Source organism: Choristoneura fumiferana, chromosome 11 (genome assembly GCF_025370935.1).
Source record: "Choristoneura fumiferana chromosome 11, NRCan_CFum_1, whole genome shotgun sequence".
Classification (NCBI taxonomy): domain Eukaryota; kingdom Metazoa; phylum Arthropoda; class Insecta; order Lepidoptera; family Tortricidae; genus Choristoneura; species Choristoneura fumiferana.
Genome location: NC_133482.1, coordinates 7,962,615 through 7,983,610, shown reverse-complemented (window position 1 = coordinate 7,983,610; position 20,996 = coordinate 7,962,615). Strand labels below are relative to the sequence as shown.

Sequence of the window (20,996 nt, the reverse complement as noted above, 5' to 3'; positions counted from 1 at the left end):
GTCCATTCCATCTCGTCGGTGGACGTCGCGGTCTCCACTCGCGTTACCATGACGTCAAAAAGTAAACAAATCCCACTCATAGCAGTGGTTTTAACGGTAAAACTTAAAGATTCACCCTTAATAGTTCTTACTAATATTAAAAATACGAAAGTTCTGTCTGTCAGTCGATCTGACTGTTACCTCTTCACGCTAAAACCACTAAACCGACCCTAGAAAGGACATATGATAGTTTATACCGGAAATTGCATAGTACCTGGTATCTTGCGGCATAGCAATGAGCGTATTCTTTGCAGGCAAAGTCGCGGGCAATAGCTTTATAGTTCTGTAATACCGATTTGTTATTTTTTTCTACACGGTTGGGCGTAGCTTCAACACATGTCACAGCCCTTTGGGCTCCTTATGTTAATAATAGGTAATGAAGTTTTTTTTTGTAAATTGTATTCTATTCCTATTTAAGTGGTAACAAACAATAAGGTAAAATGAGATCATTCAGTTATAGTAAAGGCACAAATATCACAAGACTAAGCAACTTAAAGCTTAATCGCTTCTCTAATGGATCCAATCCAAACTCTTACAGTTTAAAATCTTGCACAAAAGGTTGCCAGCCTGAACTAGGTCTTAGGGTTCTAGCACGCTAAAGTTTAACGACCGTAGAGCTTCCACCACCTTTGGAATCGCATTCTGGATGCTTGTGCTGTGCTCATCCAAAAACTAGCATGCTGTGCACACAGAATTCGTCCTAGCTCTTTCCATCAGCTTCATTGCTTCCAGCTTGGATGCCGTGTAGCGTCCTCTTATGCTTCCACATGTCACCAGAACGCCTGAAGAACAAATAAACTTAGAAACCAGACTTTTCCTGGGATTCCCAATCTGTGCCATAGCCAAGCTGCACATCGCATCCAATTTTTGTTTAGCATGATCACGACATCGTCATTTGACAGCTTGTACATCTTGCCTCCATCATGCGTAGAAAGGAACGATGTCCACAGTGTTGAGAATTATTTGTATTAGCTGCAGGGCTACTATGAAACTCCAAAATCGAAGTTCGTATCGTACCATTACTCTCATCATCATCATCATCATTATCATCAGCCTATGTTCGTCCACTACTGGACATAGGCCTCTCCCATGGCACGCCACTGAGCACGATCCTCGGCTACTCTCATCCAGCTCTTGCCAGCCGCCCTGCAAAGATCCGAAGATCCCTCTCACTCTCGTATTAAATAATAAAATTCGAACTTCTGACGCTTATATTATTAAATACAAGTGTAAGAGGGACGGTGATACAAACTTCGATTTTAGAAATTTGTAATAGCCGTGCGTCCCTGTGGCCACAGTTTCGTTCTTTCCCACGCAGGATGCAAGCATGCTGCACAAGCGCATATTGACGATGTTATGCGCATGAGGTGCGGTCTGCGAGGACAGTAAACCAAACGTATGACTTGCTCACCTGAAGCTAGTGCCGCATACGTCGCATTCATGCGGTTTCTCCCCCGTATGTATGAGCGTGTGCACCGTGCGGGCATACGGCCGCCGGAACGCCGCGCCGCATATGTCGCAGCGGTAAGGCCTGGAATCAAACGTTTATTTGAGTCTTACATCTGGTAGTATGATAGATAGATAGATAAAAACTTTATTCTTTCACAACACATGCACACACAAATGCAAACAAGTGAAACAATGCATCATCATCATCTCAGCCGTAGGACGGCCACTGTTGGACATAGGCCTCCCCCATAGACCTCCAGTTGCTTCGGTTGGCAGCGGCCTGCATCCACCGTGAACCCGCGGCTTTAACCAGGTCATCCGTCCATCTTGTTGGTGGACGTCCTACGCTGCGCTTGCCGACATAGCCAAGCGAATTAGCTCGTTGAAGTGGCAATGGGCGGGCCATATAGCACGGAGAGCGGATGTGGAGGCCGCGGATCGGCAAGCGAAACAATGTAAAAAACATAAATTTTGGTGAACGCAACCGTTGCTCTGAAGATGAGCTCTGGGTGAGTTCGAAACGCGTCGGTGTAGTGAGGTGGTGGTCATAGATAGATATGTGTGATTTGTGTCTGTTTTTATAGTGTGGGAGGAACTGCATGAACACACATTTCTTGCATATAAACGTAGCTCTATCATAAGGCAGCGGGTGGGTAAAGTACAGATAGCCCGCAGTGGTTAGAGACCAATCACCTCAAGCTTCGTAGTCCGGTTCTCTAACCACTGGGCGATACGGTGTGACAACAGAAGTGGTGCATCCAATTTGTATTCGTCAAATACTGATTGAGTCGACTAGCTGAATCTAGCAGCTTCCTTGGATCATACAAATAATAAATAATATTAAGGTTTCAATTCAGGGTACCGATTTTTTTAAATCTTAATTAATCTTGTGTCAGGATTTTAAAACTAAATCTGTATAGGTAGTTTTGTAGCAATAAACAGCTCTCGTCACTTTCTAATGGTATTTTTAGACTGTGATTTCAAAAATCTGCTCCCAATAGCTAGCCACAAACATTTTGCCGCATAGGATTACTTAAATAAAACTCCATGAAGTGGTATGTAGTGTCCAGAAATTGGAGGCGATAGAGGAAAATAATTAAAGGTTGAAAAAGCGAAATACGAGAGTGGGAATACGGACAAGTGGTACTTTATTATTTTACTAGGTAAATAATAAAGGTCAAGCGGAGAGTTTACCGCTCGAAGCTAATAGAGGCTCTAGGATATGTTTATTTTCCAAATCATAAATAAACTGATATGGGTTCCCTTTAACTTGCATAATATTGATTCTCCGAAATACACTTCCCATAACAGGTATCTTATATTTTTTTTTAGCCGAATGATGCTTTTGCATAATCATAACTTTGCATGATTATCAGTTCGAATAATAGTCATTTCTTAGAATATTGAATAGCAGAACACTCTTATCGCCGAATATACTTCTGCAGAATATTAAATAGCAGAAAATTTGTATCGCCGATTTTTATATGGCATAATTTATTATCCTTATACAAAGCAATATTATGAGATATGTCTTTCTGCGTAGCAACTATTCGAACATATAAATATTATTCTCATCGATATTATGTGATGTTATTATTATGATATTATTGTGCTATACAAAATTATGAGAAATGATAGTGTGATATGATGATTCTGCTAAAGGTTGTTATGAGGAACAAAATTATGTGATTCGATTTTATGGAACATATTAGTAAACCTCTCCATACATAGCCTAAAGTGCCAAAGTTCCAATGTCTCTTTGTTAGAGGTTCAGAGTAGGGTATGTGGCGCCATCTCTTGTAAGTTGTTGCAACTCAGTCGTTGCGAAGCTAGCCGCATGGCGCTGCTCGCGACACAGGTCGATGTAACACTTTTGACGATTAATTAAATACGCTATCGTAGCGTAGTGGTGATAGAGAATTGTTACAAATATGTTTGATTTTGATAATCAAATAAAACTAATAAAGATACACTAAACAATGTAGTGCAATTGGTGGCGTTTAACGGTTCCTACTTAGGTACTCATCAGCAAAGAAATAAGAACGGTCACTAGATATTTTAACGCTCAATTTGATTGGGTAAAGTTATAAACTTCGCTAGTTTCAAATTTAACTTATTTTATTATTCCTTTTTGTACCTTATGGGACTTACTAATTCATTGGAAGAGATTTTTTTATACACTAGCTGGTTTCCACGGCTTCACCCCCGTTCCAATCTTTTCGTGACAATAACGAATAAATTAAGAACGAACTAATAGATACATATGTAAGTAGGTACCTAAATGTTTTAAAACTTGCAAAGTTCTAAATGGGTCTTATAAACCCGATAGACAATCCATTTTATTGTGCAGAGTGAAACGGTGGAACTAGGTACACATGGCACTGCATTGAAAGAAAGGTGCGAAACATTACATAGAATTACAAGCTGGTCATGTCGTTCTTCGATCTCGTCATTTAAGAATAAGACAAAGCGTTTGTGACGGGACTCGATTAGTAAAACTATTGTAATCTCAACCCGTAGTACAACCGTGTCCCAATAAGCCATCATTGTATCCATTAAAAAGAGTTATTAAAGCATTTGTTGTGAAAAAGGTATCCTGGCTTTATCCCGACCAAAGAATTAGACTGACTCTGAATCCCATCATCAATGTGGTCTTGCTTGTGGTAAAAGAATATTTTTAGTAAGTATACTAAGGCCGTCTTGCAGGAAAAGATAAATCTTGATTTAGTAGTTAAACCTAGCTTAAGCTTGACAGTTCCATACATTTTGATACTACTAAACTGAGCTTAAGGCTAACTCGAGATTTATGTGTTTCCAGCAAGTAGCCATTAGTGCACTAGTGCAGTAGGTACCGACTTAGAAATGTTTGGTAAAGATGTTTAACAAAGCATGCAGGTAAAATCTCCCGAATTACCCTTTAACCTATACTTACATAAGTATGTAAAAGTATAATACCTACTATCCCATGGGTCTAGTTTGATAGGTATTTATATTCTAGATATCTATGCATAAAGGCTATAAAAGCGCTGCTGAATTACGACTTTAAGACTACACACGACGTGACCAAACGCGATGTGGTAATTCAAAGAATTGTTTACCAAATAGTTTTTTTATGTTTTAGTTTTTGTATGAGAAATCTGTCATTTAGACAGTAAGTAGTTAGTAGAAACCTCGTGTCTACGAAGTCATCGCTGCACTCGACAGACAATCATGGCTTGACGAGGTCGTATTGTTTCACGAGTAAGTATACGTCTCTTTCTACCCTAATCTTACGTGACAGAAGTAATGATAAAACCGGCCAAAAGCGCCACGCCACGCCCAATATAGGATTCCGTAGCCATTACGATTAAACATCTTGCAAAATTAGTTGCAAATCTCCAACCAAAGAATCCAGACGGTTTAAGGCAACCGGAGTGAAATAACTGCGACGTGGGTGTACTACGCACGAGCTGCCTACACGACACGTGCGCGTGTATTTGTTTACGGTCCCACATCTTTCCGCTTTCCACGCGGCGCGTGTAGGAAGGCCTTTAATAGGAAATATAATGTGATAAAACGGATAAAAATTGGTTCTTTATATTATGCCTTAAAGTAGGGTAACTTCAATTGTCTTATTGTGCAATTTAAATTACATAAAATTACCATAGTTTCTATGGATTTTGTCCAAAATAAATGGCTTATTATTATTATTATTAAGTTTTAACGTTCTTAGAATTGTTTGTTTCTTTTCTTTTGCTCCAACAATAAAACTTTACATACATAGAGATCTAGTGAATAATATTTTCATCTCTCCTGTTCGGAAAGTTTAATTTTCATGGGTAGATAGCCGGGTGGAAAATTGCGTTTTCATCTCTAGGGTGGAAAGTATTTTTTTTTAATTTTTCGATTAGCCACGGAGTCGAAGATTTGACCGTAAACTCACACTTTTATAATTCACGTTTCGGCATGGCCAACTAGATGCACGTCGTGACCAAGGAGCTTATAATACAACACTGGAGGTTGAACGCCGAACATACGTTTAAAACAAGAAATTTGATCTTTATTACGTCACGAACATATTCCATCTCTTTCTTTAGTTAGGTTAAGAAAGAGATGGATGTTATTCGTGAAATGTAAAAGAAAGAGATGGAATATATAAATAAGTAATAAAGGTCAAACTTCTTCGTTCGGCGTTCAACCTCCAGTTTTGTACGTATATAAGCTCCTTGGTCCTGACCAACTCGATTTTTTTTTATACTCGGTCGTGGCAAGTGGCCAGGTCGAAAAGGTACCGTTGGAGGTTGGATATAAGTAAATTCAATTTACTGAATACTGAGATTCAATTTAATGTTATTCTCATTTTTAAGTACCAAGTATTTTACTTTCCACACAGTTGAAATGAAAAGTAGAGTGTCTAACTCGGGTGAAATTACCCATTTCCCCTCGAACTACTGCGCCAGAAATATCTCAGGTGAAATGGGTCACTTTCCACACTTGGTTATCAATCTACTATTTCCATCGTATTTTGTCAGAAAAGTTTGTATTTAACTTTTTTTTTTTTTTTTTATTTCACTGGGTGGCAAACGAGCAAGTGGGTCTCCTGATGGTAAGAGATCACCACCGCCCATAGACAACTGCGAAACCAGGGTATTGCAGATGCGTTGCCAACCTAGAGGCCTAAGATGGAATACCTCAAGTGCCAGTTATTTCACCGGCTGTCTTACTCTCCACGCCGAAACACAACAGTGCAAGCACTGCTGCTTCACGGCAAGATTAGCGAGCAAGATGGTGGTAGCAATCCGGGCGGACCTTGCACAAGGTCCTACCACCTGCTTTCTCAACTAACTTACTGAATTTTACTGAAACTAATTGAGAAAGCAAGATAAATACAAATTTTCCGACAAAATACTATAGGTACCTACAGCAAAACATTTTTCACTAGATCTGTACCTACATACACCTTGTTCACTTAAGTCGCTGACCACACCTATTACATTGACTTTGCTTCAGCAGATTTTTAACAAAAACCACTTGATTTGGCAAAGCAAAATAAAATATATAAGTATTCATTATATTTACGTTACGTTACGTACTCTTAGTTGTTTCCAAATGATCTTTAAGGCAACCGACAGTAAAGCTGCGCGGCCACGGCAGGGCTACTACGAAACTCGAAACTCGAAGTTCGTATGGTACCGTCCCTCTCGCTCTCGTATTAAACAGTGTAAGTGTCAGAGGACCGCACGACACGAACTTCGAGTTTCGAGTTTCGTAGTAGCCCTGCTGCATCGGAGTCGGAGCGTACGGAGCGGACGGATTTGTTGCTTTGTATAGATATCTATGGTACTGTGTGCCTGGATCGGTATTTCTGCGCCATAGAAATCTATACAAAGCAACAAATCCGTCCGCTCCGTACGGTGCGTAGGTACGCTCCGATTCCGATGCAGTGGACGCGCAGCATAAGTGTGAAGAGCGGCACCGCTCAAGGCCATTGACGCATGTCATATCGTCTTAAGTAAAACCGCCCTTTCGTACCTCTGGTCGGTGTGTATCCGAGCATGTTCGCGCAAGCGCGCGGCCGCCGTGAACGTCTTAGGGCAGGCGGCGCAGGCGAAGGGCCGCTCCCCGGTGTGCGTGCGCCGATGGTCGTCGCGCTCCACCTGCGCGGGGGCATGTGGGGTCAAGCAGGGCGCAGGTTGTTGGACCGAGCATTTAGCATCATACTTATTTCGTTTTTTTTTAAAGAAAAGTGACTACACCAACTTGACCATTTTTTGGTTGGAAATCCCACTGTTTTTTATACAATATAAAAGGGGGAAAACGAGCATGCGAACCAGCAGTTGTGAAGCAATCACCGCCGTCCATGGACACTGCCAATACGATGGGTACTTATCGCAGGTGCGTCACAGCCTGCTATTCCACTAATACTATAAATGCGAAAGTTTGTAAGTCTGTTTGTTTGTTTGTGTTAAGTACTCAATGACGCGTAAACAGCTGGACGGATTTTGACGAAATTTTGCACATAGTACCTGGGTAGGTACTACCTAGGCTAAAACATGGATACTTTTATCCCTCCCGCGGCCAAAGTAATGTGTTGTGTAAAAACTAGTCATTTATAAAATAAGTAACACCAGTAACAAATTATTTGTAATGTGACATAGACATAAATCAGCACTAAAAAATATTTGTTTTAGGACCATTTTCTTAAAAGTTGTACCCAAACTTTTTTTTTGGGATTTTAAATTTTTATGTTATACTCGTATCTACTCGGAATCAGGAGTAGGTAGGTACTATCGATTTTAATAGGTGAAAAAAAGTGTCAAAAATTTTTCTATTCCCTTCTGTTACCTTTCCCATATACACTTGTATAGTAACGGAACGGAATTACAAAAAATATATGCAAATTTTGGGACACTTTTTTCACCTATTAAAATCGATAGTACTCCTGATTCCGAGTGGATATAACATAAAAAAATCAAAATTCCAGTAAATACTTTGGGTTCTCTTTAAAAAGTACCTTGACTTTGAAAGCCTTGGGGCAAAGGTCACAGGGGTAGGGTCGTTCCCCTGTGTGCATGCGCATGTGAATCGCCAAGTGCCCCGATTGATTGAAGCGCCTCCCACACACCCGGCAGGGGTAGCCCTAGAGTAAAGAGAGCTTTGTTAAAGTTTAACTGTAAAATGTTAATAAAAATTAAAGCCTGGTCTCCACTGAGCGAGCCGCCTCGCGCGCGAGGCAAGCACATTAATTTTATTCGAGGGAGGGCCCGAAATCGCACCAAAAATGGCTGTTGCACGAGGCGGCACGTTCAGTGGAGACCGCTTAACATTTTGTACTTTGAACAGTTAGGTAGTTTTCTGGGTAAAAATAGTTATTTGTGTCACAAGGGAGCAAAATGGTGTACCTATTTAATGCAGAATGTAGCGAGGGATTCTAAAGTAGAATCATGAGCGTAATGAGGGATTCAAGTGTTAACGCCCAAGATGAAAATAATTTTGCTCTCGAGTGGCTCATAAAACTTTTCACACACACTTTCCTTCTTTCACACACTTTTCTTTCTCTTTCTTTTATTATTATTTTTTTTTCAACTTTTTCTTTTTTTGCACAGCATTATAAGAAACTTGAAAAAAAAAATCAAAATATTACTAAAAAAACAACCAGCAAAGAAAATGGCGTGGTTTTACAATGATCAACTTCAAAAAATTGCATTTGCAAAAAAAAACACTTAGAAAAGCCTTGAACAGAAAAGTTGCACTTTGATCCCTCTCTTCAGGGAGGAAAGTTACTTTTGTGAATGAGAGGTGTGAAAATTATTGTTCCGTTTAGTCAGTCAGATTATCAGAAAATATTGGACACGTATTTTTCTCTTGTCAATTAAACAAAAAATAACTGTCACATGTCAAAGTTTGTGAATATGTTTGGAGGTTTGGATGTTTGCTACTCAATCACGTCTAAAACGCTGAAACAATTTAGATGAAATTCAGTATACCTACAGATAGTTTGAGTCCCGGGGAAGGACATAGCACATAGGATAGTTTAGTATCCTGGAAAATTGCAAAGGTCCCGCGGGATAGCGATAAACGAATACTACGCGGGCAGAGTCGCGGGCAACAATTGGTATCTTCATAATCGTTTGTTTAATTGACAAAAAAAAAAAAGATACGATTTTTACGAGTATAAAGAGGACTTAATTTAATAAAATGAAGTATAATAGTGATATTAACAATAAAGGACTATGAGTATGAGTATGAATATGAGTATTCACGTATAATACTAACCGGCTTCGTGACTTTGTGCATCTTCTTATGCGTGTGTAAAGCGCACATGCTGCCTAGAACCTTGTCGCACTCCTCGCAGACGTACGCCATAAGCGGCGCACCGGTCGGACGGTCTTCACCGCGCTTGTGGCGATACAACTCTCTGCAAGAGAGAAGTTTGATCATTGTTTGAATTGCAGAGTACCTATAGTTTAAATGTCCAAGGCGAATACACATAGAAACTGCGGCCAGGGAACTGGAGACAGGTAGGGCCAAAATTACAGCTTTCTAGCACTAACCGTTTCTAAGCTAAGCCGTGGACGGACGGAATGACGAACGGACATACTATAAGGGATCCTAATACGACTACGGAACCCTAAAAAGTGCAAAGAATATTCACCGGAGGAAGCGTGATCAAAGAAAACTTGCCATTCCCCTCATGTGCCATGGAGTACTTCCGCGGTCTTTCTTTTTTATTCGACTGGATGGCAAACGAGCAAGTGGGTCTCCTGATGGTAAGGGACAACCACCCGCCCATAAACATCTGCAACGCCAGGGGTATTACAGATGCGTTGCCAACAATACAATACAATACAATACAAATATTCTTTATTGAACACCATAAAGCAGTACAAAAAACCTAGAGGCCTAAGATGGGATACCTCAAGTGCCAGTAATTTCACCGGCTGTCTTACTCTCCACGCCGAAACACAACAGTGCAAGCACTGCTGCTTCACGGCAGGATTAGCGAGCAAGATGGTGGTAGCAATCCGGGTCGACCATGCACAAGGTACATACCACCACCACCACTACCACCTGCAAAAAATATTAATAAGAGAAACATGTAGAGCTGGTGCTGGAAATCAAACCGAGGTCATAGGCGAGGGTGGCTCCGGGTGGGCCATGTACTCAGCCCCGGATCTACGATTTTTTCGAACCGGGGCAAAACCTTGATGGTGGTGCCCTCTCCCTTTAGTGTTTGAGCAAAAACTGTTAAAATTGAGTAGCATTTTCTTCTTCATTTCTTGTCTCAAGGTTTTGGCGCCCCCATGAAACTGCCAGACGAGTTTTGGGCCAAGATAACCACCGAGTGGATGCCCACCAACTCGAAAAGGCGACCTACCTAGACGGCGATGGCGGGGATGAACTGGACTTCTTCTTGAAGGACTGGCCCTTGTATGCAGGGGACAGAGAGCAGTGGAAGTATTGGGGGGAGGCCTATGCTCAGCACTACTCAGCAGTGGGACGGGATAGGCTAACAATAATTATAATAATGAAACTGCCGCCCTGGGCAAGTGCCCCGGTTTGCCCCCCCTTAGATCCGGGGCTGTACGTAATAAGGCGTAGTCCCTATATACATTAGCCAGGAAATGTATCGTGATTTATAACTACGTCGAAAAGGCTGGAGATGCGATTGGCATTGAAATCAAGTTCCTCTTAAATAAACTGGCCACCCTTTAGGACAATTTTCCTTCTCGAACCATTCCCGAGGTGTGAAGACCTCTCTCAAAATGGTTGTTACCTGGCGGTCGCGAATAGCTGATTACAGGACCCGCAGTTCCACATCTTGCTACTGCCGCCAGAGGAGTACGAGCGTCGGTCTTTCTTGCCCATGGTCTGGCACCCTATTGCGTGCATCTTCAGCTCCTCGATGGAAGAAAAGCGTTTCTCACAGATGTCGCACGCGCAGAATATTTGGCCACATTCTTTGCTTGCTACGTCTTCGGCGTGATCCTGTGTGTTGATTAATGATTGTGTAAAGCCAAAAAACGAGAAAGTAAGTAAGTAAGTACCTTTCTTCAGTCCATTTTTTGGCCACTCTTTGGACATATCGGGAGAACATTGGGGAGAAAATATAAAATCAAATTTAACTCACCTACTCATCCTACTAACTAATAATATAAAAAAATTCGGAATTTTGAGAGTATGTGTGTGTGTGTGTGTGTGTGTGCATGTTTGTTACTCCTTCACGCTGAAACGGCTTGACAGGTTTGGATAAATTTACTATGCAATTGGCTGGACATCTGGAATAACACATATATGCTACTGCTTATCCCGATATTCCCACGGGATCGGGATAAATCTCTAAATTTCAAACTCTAGAATTAGGCATGAAATGTGACGTCTGACGTACTTAGGTGTTTTATAATGCGACGATGTAATTGTTGGGAATTCCCAAGCGAATTTAGTTCAATCTCGGAATACCAATCCAACTACCGAGTGTAATGGTTACGCGTGCGAAGTCGCGGGTAAACACTATCAAGTATGTATGTATGTATCTAAAAAGTTTATTGTACATAAAACACGAAAATAATATTTAAAGAAAAAAACACAAAACAAAAAGAGTACATGGGTAACCTTATCCCTAAAGGGATCTTTTCAAGCTCACCTGGCATGAAACGGAAACAGTAGTTTATGTATAGAGAGAGAAAGGAATATATATTATAAGATTTAAATAAATACACAAAATAAACAACAATTAGGTACCTACTGTGACAAATATACTTACTTTACACTGAACAAAATATAATAAACAATACATCTAATATATAAAATTCTCGGGTCAAAAGTGTTTGTGACCAAACTCCTTTGAAACTGCTTGGCCGATTTTTATGATTCTTTTTTGTGTATATTCGGTAGGTCGGCGAATGAAAACGATTATTGATTCTTCTACACGGACGAAGTCGCGGACAATAACTAGTATCTTATAAAGAACACTCTTACGTCCACAGTTTCTTGAACGCGGCCACAGACGGGGACTCCCTCACACAGGTGAATAATATGTAGGTAGCTAGCTAGCCTTAGCCCTAACCAGCAAAGGCAACTCGTTCGACAGTTTCACGTTCCTAGTTATAAATATTTTGGTACCTTTTGCGGTGGGCTAAAGCTTTGACTTTGGTCTTGCACGTAACAACTCGAGCGGTGTCTGTCCAGTGCCCCGGCATCAGCGAATAACCCGCTGCAGAAGTCACAAACATACATGGTGTGAAGCTTCTTCGGTGAAACACTGCTTTTGCCATCGCTGGTTGCGCAACAAAGTTGTTCTGGAAACATGTAAATGTTTTTCATCTGTCCGTTGCCTGTTTCCATAGTACAAGCTTTGCTTAGTTTGGGACTAAATTGGTGTCAGTGTCCTATAATATAATTATTATTATCTTAATATTAACTACAAAGGCACGGTGTAGCTAGGTACCTTCTAGGTACAATCGAGGAAACTGAATCGTGCACCAGAGTGAAACCTTTCAGTTTCTTTGATTGTACACAAATAAAAAAATCGTGTCCAAGTGTAATCTACTTAGTGACCACGTTTTAGTGTACCTAATACGGACGAAACGTCGAGATTTATAAAATATGCCATTTGAATGATACTAAATACCTTGTCAGCATTTTTAGGGTTCCGGAGCCAAAATGGCAAAAACGGAACCCTTATAGTTTCGCCATGTCTGTCTGTCTGTCCGTCCGCGGCTTTGCTCAGGGACTATCAATGCTAGAAAGCTGTAATTTTGCACAGATATATAAATAAACTATGCCGACAAAATGGTACAATTAAAAATTAAAAAAAAATTTTTTTAGGGTACCTACCTCCCATAGACGTAAAGTGGGGGTGATTTTTTTTTCTCATCCAACCCTATAGTGTGGGGTATCATTGGACCATTAGGGGGTTGTTAAAACGATTTTTCGATTCAGTGATCTGTTTGCGAAATATTCAACTTTAAAGTGCAAATTTTCATTAAAATCGAGCGTCCCCCCCCTCTAAAATCTAAACCGGTGGGTGGAAAAATTTGAAAAAAATCAGAATGGTAGTAAGTATATAAAACTTTCAAGGAAAACTATAACGGCTAAGTTTGCTTGATAATTATTAGTAGTTTATGAGTATTCAATATACCTAAACTTGGAAGATTCCGTATAAAATATGAAATCCTTAAAAAATATTACTTAATTTTTTCGTAATGGCTACGGAACCCTAATTTGGGCGTGTCCGACACGCTCTTGGCTGTATCTACCTGCCACACTTTATTTAGTTTTTAACCATAGTACTTACGTACGTTACCATAGTTACTTGAAAAGGACACAATTAGCGATAATTAATTAACACTACTTACTATTTAAGTAAAATCAAGTAGGTACCTATTTTTGATACTTATTGTTTGGGAGATACGTTAGTAAATAATATTGAAAAGTTAGAATTATTTACCTGTAGGTTCTATCTCCAAAGCAGTGGAGAGCACTCGTTGGCAAATCCCACAAACAAGCCAAAAGGAATCTAAATCAAGATCGTAATGTTGATTTGAATCTGGAACAAGATATTCAGATATAGAGCTTAACGGTGTGGTAGCTACCTAAATACTCGTAATTGTTTTACCTTTATGAAAATTATTTTGCGGTTTATTTTTTTATTTTTTACACAATTTTTATTTTTTGCTTTCAATAAATTCTGTTGATCAAGCCCTGGATAAGGTCAAAAATATGCTTCGTTCTTACATCAACTTTTAAGACTGAGGGGGCCTCATTCAGCTTTGCCGTCTTGGGCCCTGAACGACCTAATCCGCCAGTGTCGTGGGCCCTTTACTACGAAGGAAATTCGAACTTCGTGTCTGCCATCCCGCTGTCACTTATATTATTTGAGAGTGAGAGGGATGGTATGATATGAACTTCGATTTTAGAATTTCGTAGTAGCCCCTCTGCTTGTTAATATTTGTGTATGTGCAGATAATTTACCTGGCATTTTATTCTGCTGCTCTACTATGGTACGGGTCGGTGAGCTACTTGGCATCGGATCTAAGTTGGGATCAGAGGCATGGAATGAAATAGTATGGTCCAGAAGGTCGGCCTCTGTGGTAAATATTTCATGGCAAATAACGCAAGAGTGCAGGGCTAATATGTCAGGCCCGGTGTCTTCAGTCTCCTGAAATATTGAATAGTATTTACGATGATCATTGAAAAATAGCTAGCATTTTGAAATCAGGCGCTCTAGAACAAAAAAAAATGCAACATGGAAAACAACGCATAGTTTTTTAACCTTATTTGTGTCCGAAGAAATTTGAAGCGGTAGTAGGAACTGATTGACTGTATTCTCGTCAAGCAAGGTTGGTTCGTAATTCAGTAAGTTATCCGACTGGACTATGTAGAGTTCCGTATTTTGCTCTACATTCAAATTTTCAGTACTTTTATTGCCCAAAAACGGAGTATTCCCTGTATCCAGACATTCAGTCGTATCAAAGTCTATGTGATTTCCTACATTTGAAATTATCTGATCTGCTGCACCTGCCAGATCTTTATTTATGCTGGATACAGCGTCTGTATTAGTGGTGTCTACATTGAAAAGGAGGTACTCAGAATCATAGTGGTCTCGTAAAGTTTCCGACAACTCTTTGTACGGAAAATCCGGTGGGTCGAACATCATCTTTGCTGCCTGCAATAAAATATTTATCATAGCAAAAAACTAAATACTTAAGTATAATGTAGGTGTAGCAGTACATTCTACTGTACATTCTATGTTCGCTACTGTGCACCTCTTTTTGTGCTGTTGGAAACAAAGACGTTTTTTTTAAATTTAAACACAAGTCTGACTTTCTTTATACAACTTTTAAGTACATAAGCGATAATAAATGGTTAAAGCTAGGTTCAAAGTAACTTTAAAGATTTTGTGGCTCCCCTTGAATTTTATTTTCGTATAAGTATTTAGATTTTTTTGTAATGCAACCGTGCTCATTATACACCGGCTGTGAAATACACGTCCAGTTTGACATTGACGTTTCTTGCTTGTTGTTGTTGTTGATGTAGACCAAGAGGTTATTTTCTGGTTTACTTCTGTTTTATGTTGATATTTAGCTGTTGCAAGAATGAAGGTCGATGCTGTGTTAACGACGGAAAAGCCGAAAATCCCTTTACCTACTCTTTCGCAAATTAATGCCGATCGAATAACTCAAGTAAGTGTCCAAAGTAGGGTTAGAATTGTTATTTCACAAGATTGATTAATTTAGATTCAAATACGCCTACTTCTGAATATGCAGCGTATTAACCCCAAGACAATAAATATTTAACATGCAATAAAATACCAAGATTCAATAGACTTAAAAGTATGTAGAAGCATTTTCCATTTTATGGTTCTTGTCTTGAGAAACCAAACTTAAGCTTGTAATCCTCTCATACATGCACTTAACCAACTAAAAGTTTAATAAATAGGGCATTCTGTTTTCAGTAGTTTACTTTTTTAATCAGAAGAAATACTTAATCTGTGACAGACTACTTTGTTTTACTGAATGTTAAAAATGGTTCTACAGTGAGGTATAACCAAAGAAAAAAAATTGTACTATAGTTTTACTCAGTAACTGTGTAGGGGGAGCAGGGGAGGAACTGAATGTTTCAATAAGAACCACATGTGTCTAAGAAAATTGACTGGAGTAAGCTATGATCAAAGATGTTTATGTCTTCTGCGGGGACGTGTCTGAAATATATCTGATGTTAAATAGTTGACGGTCAAAAAATGGAAAGTAAGTTAGGTTAAGTTTGACTATTGATATTTCAATTTTCGATATTCAGGTCCCTGGTTTGAGATACTGTCAGCAATAATATGGTTAAATACTTTAAGACAGAGATCACTGTCACATGGCTCTGGTCTATTTTGCATGTCGTTATGAGTGCTGGTAAAGGTAAACATATTCATGCTTAACTCCTATGGATTACCCTGGTACCGTCCAGCATCCTTTATATAGGACTTATTGTAATTTGACATTGAACTCTCTCACAAGTGACATAAAGTATAATGGTCATAAAACAAAATATTAACTTTGGCCGCAGGAGGTCAAGCCTTTTGATTTGATATCTTATCACCATATCAGCCGGAAGACATCCACTGTTGAACATAAGGCCTCCCCCATATTGTGAGATCTTATGTATTAGTGACAAATAATAAAAACAATTATGATACTTATTAATGATCTTCAATGAATGCAAAGCTTAAAGGGAAACAAAATGCACTTAGACAAAACATCCAAATCAAATACAAAAGATAGGGCTCAAGTATAGCCATGGCTAATAAATTAAACAAAGCCAACTGGTATCAAGCACTCAAATCTATGTAACTTTCCTCACTGAATTGTCCCACAAATCAACATGGTTGCTTTATACCCCACAGCTCGCAAACCAGTACTGGTCACCACAAACTGAAGACAGCCACCTACCTTATGATGCCGGAATTGTGGAGTCCATCTACCAAGCAGAAATCCTTGGATCAAAGTAAGTCACTTATTTAAAAATAGTCATACATAAAATCACTTTCAAAACTCCTAACTGCACTGAGCCCAACTGAATTTAACAAGTGAATAAATACAAGGTCAATAACCTCATAGACAGGGCGATGACCTTTTTTATTTTTTCAAATTTTGCCAGTTGCAGCAATTTTGTAAGATGTTTCCAGATTAATGAATTAGGGATGTTTAATAGCCTGAAATATTCCTTACAATTTTTAAGTGAATATGGGTTGTGTGCTTAATTGATTATTTTGCATAATAAATTATTTTGTGTTAAGATTTTTTTTGGAAGAAAAGGTTTAACTTAAAATGTTTTTTTGAATAGTTTAAATGGGTATGTACCACTAACTTGTTATAAAAATGAAGTGATTTGTAAAAACCTCAATTGAATATTAAATAGATTTATTAATTATTTGATGTCATTTCGCTAAGACATTTTCGAATAAAAAGATAGGTCTACATTATTGTATATGATAAGGGGCAAACCAGCGGGTCAATTGATGGAAAGCAATCACCAGCGCCGTGGCGTAAGCCGTGGTGGCCTAGTGGTTTGACCCATCGCCTCTCAAGCAGAGAGTCGTGGGTTCAAACCCTGGCTCGCACCTCTGAGTTTTTCGAAATTCATGTGCGGAGTTACATTTGAAATTTACCACGAGCTTTGCGGTGAAGGAAAACATCGTGAGGAAACCTGCACAAAGCTGCGAAGCAATTCAATGGTGTGTGTGAAGTTCCCAATCTGCACTGGGCCGCGTGGGAACTATGGCCCAAGCCCTCTCATTCTGAGGGGAGGCCTGTGCCCTGCAGTGGGACGTATATAGGCTGGGATGATGATGATGATGAATCACCAGCGCCAGTGAACTCCCATAATATATATTGTTGCGGCAGCCGAATGCGTTGCCGGCCCTTTGATTGTTATTCGGAATTATGATTTGATTATGATTAATTGAAGAAATAAATTGAAAAAAAAAAAGCTGTAATCGGCCCACTGCTGCTTGTTTTACCAGTTCATTAATAAATCCCGTGTCTCAGTTTCTCGGTCCGTCGCATCATGATGCTGGAGTTCTCCCAATACCTGGAGTGCTACCTGTGGCCGCAGTACCGCGGCGGGGAGGCGACGCGCGCCCACATGATGTCCATCATAGTTATGATCAACGAGAAGTTCCGCGAACGAGTGCCCGCCTGGCAGGTGAGGGTATTGCAAGTGGCAGAAAATCCTACTAATCCATACTTCCATACTATATAATATTATAAATGCGAAAGTGTGTGTGTTTGTATGTTTGTGTTTGTTTGTATGGTCCGTCTTTCACGTCGAAACGGAGCGACGGATCGACGTGATTTTTGGCATAGAGATAGTTTATTTTATGGGCCAGAGAGTGACATAGGCTACTTTTTATCCCGTAAAATTGCAGTTCTCGAGGGAACAGCGCGCGATAACCGATTTCCACGCGGGCGAAGCCGCGGGCAAAAAAAAGTAATATTATAAATGTGAGTGTGTTTTTTGTGTGTTTGTATGTTTGTGTCTATGTTTGTCCGTCTTTCACGTCGAAACGGAGCGACGGGTCGACGTGACTTTTGGCATAGAGACAGTTTATGGGCCAGAGTGACATAGGCTACTTTTTATCCCGGGAAAATGCACAGTTCCCGAGCGAACAGCGCGCGATAACGCGCCAGGCGAAGCCGCGGGCAAAAGCTAGTATTATAAATGTTTGCGAGTATCTGTATTTGTTACTTGTGCTATCTACGTGTGTGTGTGTGTCTGTATGTTTTTATTTATTACGGATTTGGGTGAAATTTGGTATGAAAATAGCTGGACATCCGGAATTACATATAGGTTACTTTTTATCTCAGTATTCCCACATGATCGGAATAAAATCCCAACAAGCGAGTGTTTTATAAGCAACAACGTCCCTTGATGCAATTTTTGGAAATTCCCGTGGGAATTTTGATAAATTCCGGTATTTCAATTCAACTATTGGATTTAATAATTAGTACATTTAATTACGAGTATATTATAACATAAATGAAAATAGTCAAACACCGTATTGTATCCACCCATTGCATAAAGTCTACTTGAAGTTGATCTCAATTACCACATAGGCCGCTTTAATTGGTAATTAACAGATTCATTGGACATAATTAAATAAGCCGAACGGACTCCACATTGCTTAGTTGTGCTTGCGAGGTAGAGGAGTAATGTGTTCTATTGAAATTGTCTCTCAAAGTTCGGGGCGATATACAATATCTATTTGTTTTTTAGCGTTTTTGTAACGATAATCATTTTAATAATTCCTGTGAGAAATATTACTGAAAAAATAATCAAGAATGGATAATTTTCAGTACGACTTTTATGTGTATTATTTTGAAAATTATCATAAACCTACATATTATATATAATAGGTAAATAATGTTTCGTAGACTCGATCTCACATCGTTACATTTTTAACGCGCGTTTTAAATTTTAAAGTGGCGATCGCTAAACTACTTTTCAGTTGATAGACGACTAGGAGGTCCTTTAAAAAATCGTGGCTTGTTCTGCCTGTTATATATTTATTTTGGGTCTATATTGATTCACATAAAATTCTTAATCCTTTTTTTTATTCTACTGCCGATTTGCGTCCATAAACATAATTTTTCATATTTATTTACATCATAACCATAACTTTTTATTCATAAAATTTCATGAATACCTATCATCGCAATTCATAAAAGCTGAATAATTACTTAACATGGCCCTGTTGTTTCAGAAACAGGGCCCTGACCAGTAAAAGTTTATATTCTAATCACCCCTTATATTTTCAGGCATTCCTCAAGAAACCAGAACACTTCCCTGCCTTCTTCGAGCAGGTGCTCCGCGCAAGCGTGGCCGAAGACCAGAGCAGTCGCAACATGCGCGAGCAGACGGCGTTGCTTCTGTTCCTGAACCACTGCTTCGGCAGCATGGAGGTGCAGCTGTGCCGCGACCAGGTCAAACGACTCGTGTCGCTCAGCATGTGGATCAGCCTTCAGGAAGGTGAGTGCTGTCTGTATACAAAGAGACCAGAGCAGCCGTAACATGTGTCACACTCGCGCACCGAGGATTTCGTACAAATTTTAAGGTATCTATGAATACCCAGTGTTAGCAGAGCCTCTTAAGCAGCAGTGTGGGGTCATTTTAGAAAGTTACTGACATAGACGGACAAGTCAGACATAAATAATTACAACAGAGAGGCAACGTAAATATAATGGTATAGTACACTCTGTGAAATTTATAAGTTTCCATCTATTACGGGTCGAAAGATACAGTTTTGTAACAGACCTAAGTAGTTAGGCTTAATAATAGGGTCCCGCTGGCACCCAACCCAAAAAGTGATATCCAATTCGTTTCAGGTCGGAGAAACCAAGAGTTCAAAGCTGTGCCAAAATGGAGGAAGTACTGGCGAGCGATCCAGAAGAAGGACAAGCCAGAACTGCTAGAGAAGTTGAACTGGGAGCGGCGATACTTGCAGCGGCTGATGTTAAAGTTCATGGGCGTGCTAGAATCCGTGCCAGAGGACGGCGATGTGGATCCTAATGTCGTCAGGTGAGGAACTATACACATTGTCCAGACACCTGAGTTAGGAAATTGATCAGTTTTTTTTATTATAAGAGGAGGAGGCATGTGCCCGGCAGTGGGATGTAAATAAGCTGGGATGATGATGATGATAAGAGGGAGGCAAACAAGCAAGGGGATCATCTGATGGGAAATGAACACCACTGGCCATGAGTACTAACAACTTACGGAGAGTCATTGATCCGTTGCCGGCCTTTTAAGAAAGTAAAAGCCCTTTTATTTAAAGCCCCAATTCATAGTTATCCGGAAACACTGCTGACGGAAGTTGATTTCACAATATCACTGTATGTTGCAGGAAGTACTGAAGGAAACGTAGGTACACATATGACCAATTAGAAATATGTTGAATCAGGAACAAATCCCTGCATTAACCTCCTACGGCCTAGTGTCCTATATATAGGACTTATTTTAATGTAACAATAACTCTCGAGGTTTACATATGCATTTATATTTATTCAAATGTTTTGGCTCATTTTGTCGATTTCTTTTGATTGCTCTTCTACCACTCTAAAGGTGACTGGGCAGAGAACCCTGCAGGGATAAGTCACCTTTTGTACTTAACACAAACTTTTTTTATGTAACCTTTTTGTTTTTCCTTTTTGTACAATAAAGAGTATAAACAAACAAACAACCAAACTCTCTCCAAAGTGACATAAAGTTTCATGTTCGTGAAACAAAAAAATTTACTTGGGCTGCATGCTGGTGAATATAATGTCTGCTACTGGCGGAGCGTGCAAAAATATCTTACAAGTCCTACCGGACCTAGAAATAGATTCGTATCAGATGTTTATACACGCTTTTTAGGGTTCCGGAGCCAAAATGGCAAAAACGGAACCCTTATAGTTTCGCCATGTCTGTCTAGTCTGGTCCCTCCGCAGGCTTTGCTCAGGGACTATCATTGGTTAGAAAGCTGTGAATTTTTGCACGGATAT

The 20,996-nt window shown here is 39.7% G+C and overlaps 2 protein-coding genes across 2 annotated transcripts; one reads left to right on the top strand and one right to left on the bottom strand.

The window, feature by feature from the left end:
• Nucleotides 1-494: 494 nt before the first annotated feature.
• LOC141432351 (uncharacterized) lies at nucleotides 495-16,487 on the bottom strand. The gene is made up of 11 exons (XM_074093890.1): nucleotides 16,407-16,487; nucleotides 14,243-14,635; nucleotides 13,942-14,128; nucleotides 13,418-13,516; nucleotides 12,091-12,266; nucleotides 10,745-10,956; nucleotides 9,244-9,385; nucleotides 7,982-8,107; nucleotides 7,000-7,124; nucleotides 1,451-1,570; nucleotides 495-821 (listed from the first exon to the last, which is right to left on the bottom strand). Exons 2-11 carry the CDS (start codon nucleotides 14,624-14,626, stop codon nucleotides 740-742), a joined length of 1,653 nt encoding a protein of 550 aa, XP_073949991.1. The 5' UTR covers nucleotides 14,627-14,635; nucleotides 16,407-16,487; the 3' UTR covers nucleotides 495-739.
• Nucleotides 14,949-20,038, top strand: LOC141432987 (RNA helicase aquarius-like). The gene is made up of 5 exons (XM_074094826.1): nucleotides 14,949-15,152; nucleotides 16,361-16,461; nucleotides 17,505-17,661; nucleotides 19,275-19,485; nucleotides 19,842-20,038. Exons 1-5 carry the CDS (start codon nucleotides 15,066-15,068, stop codon nucleotides 20,036-20,038), a joined length of 753 nt encoding a protein of 250 aa, XP_073950927.1. The 5' UTR covers nucleotides 14,949-15,065.
• The last annotated feature ends 958 nt before the right edge of the window (nucleotides 20,039-20,996 follow it).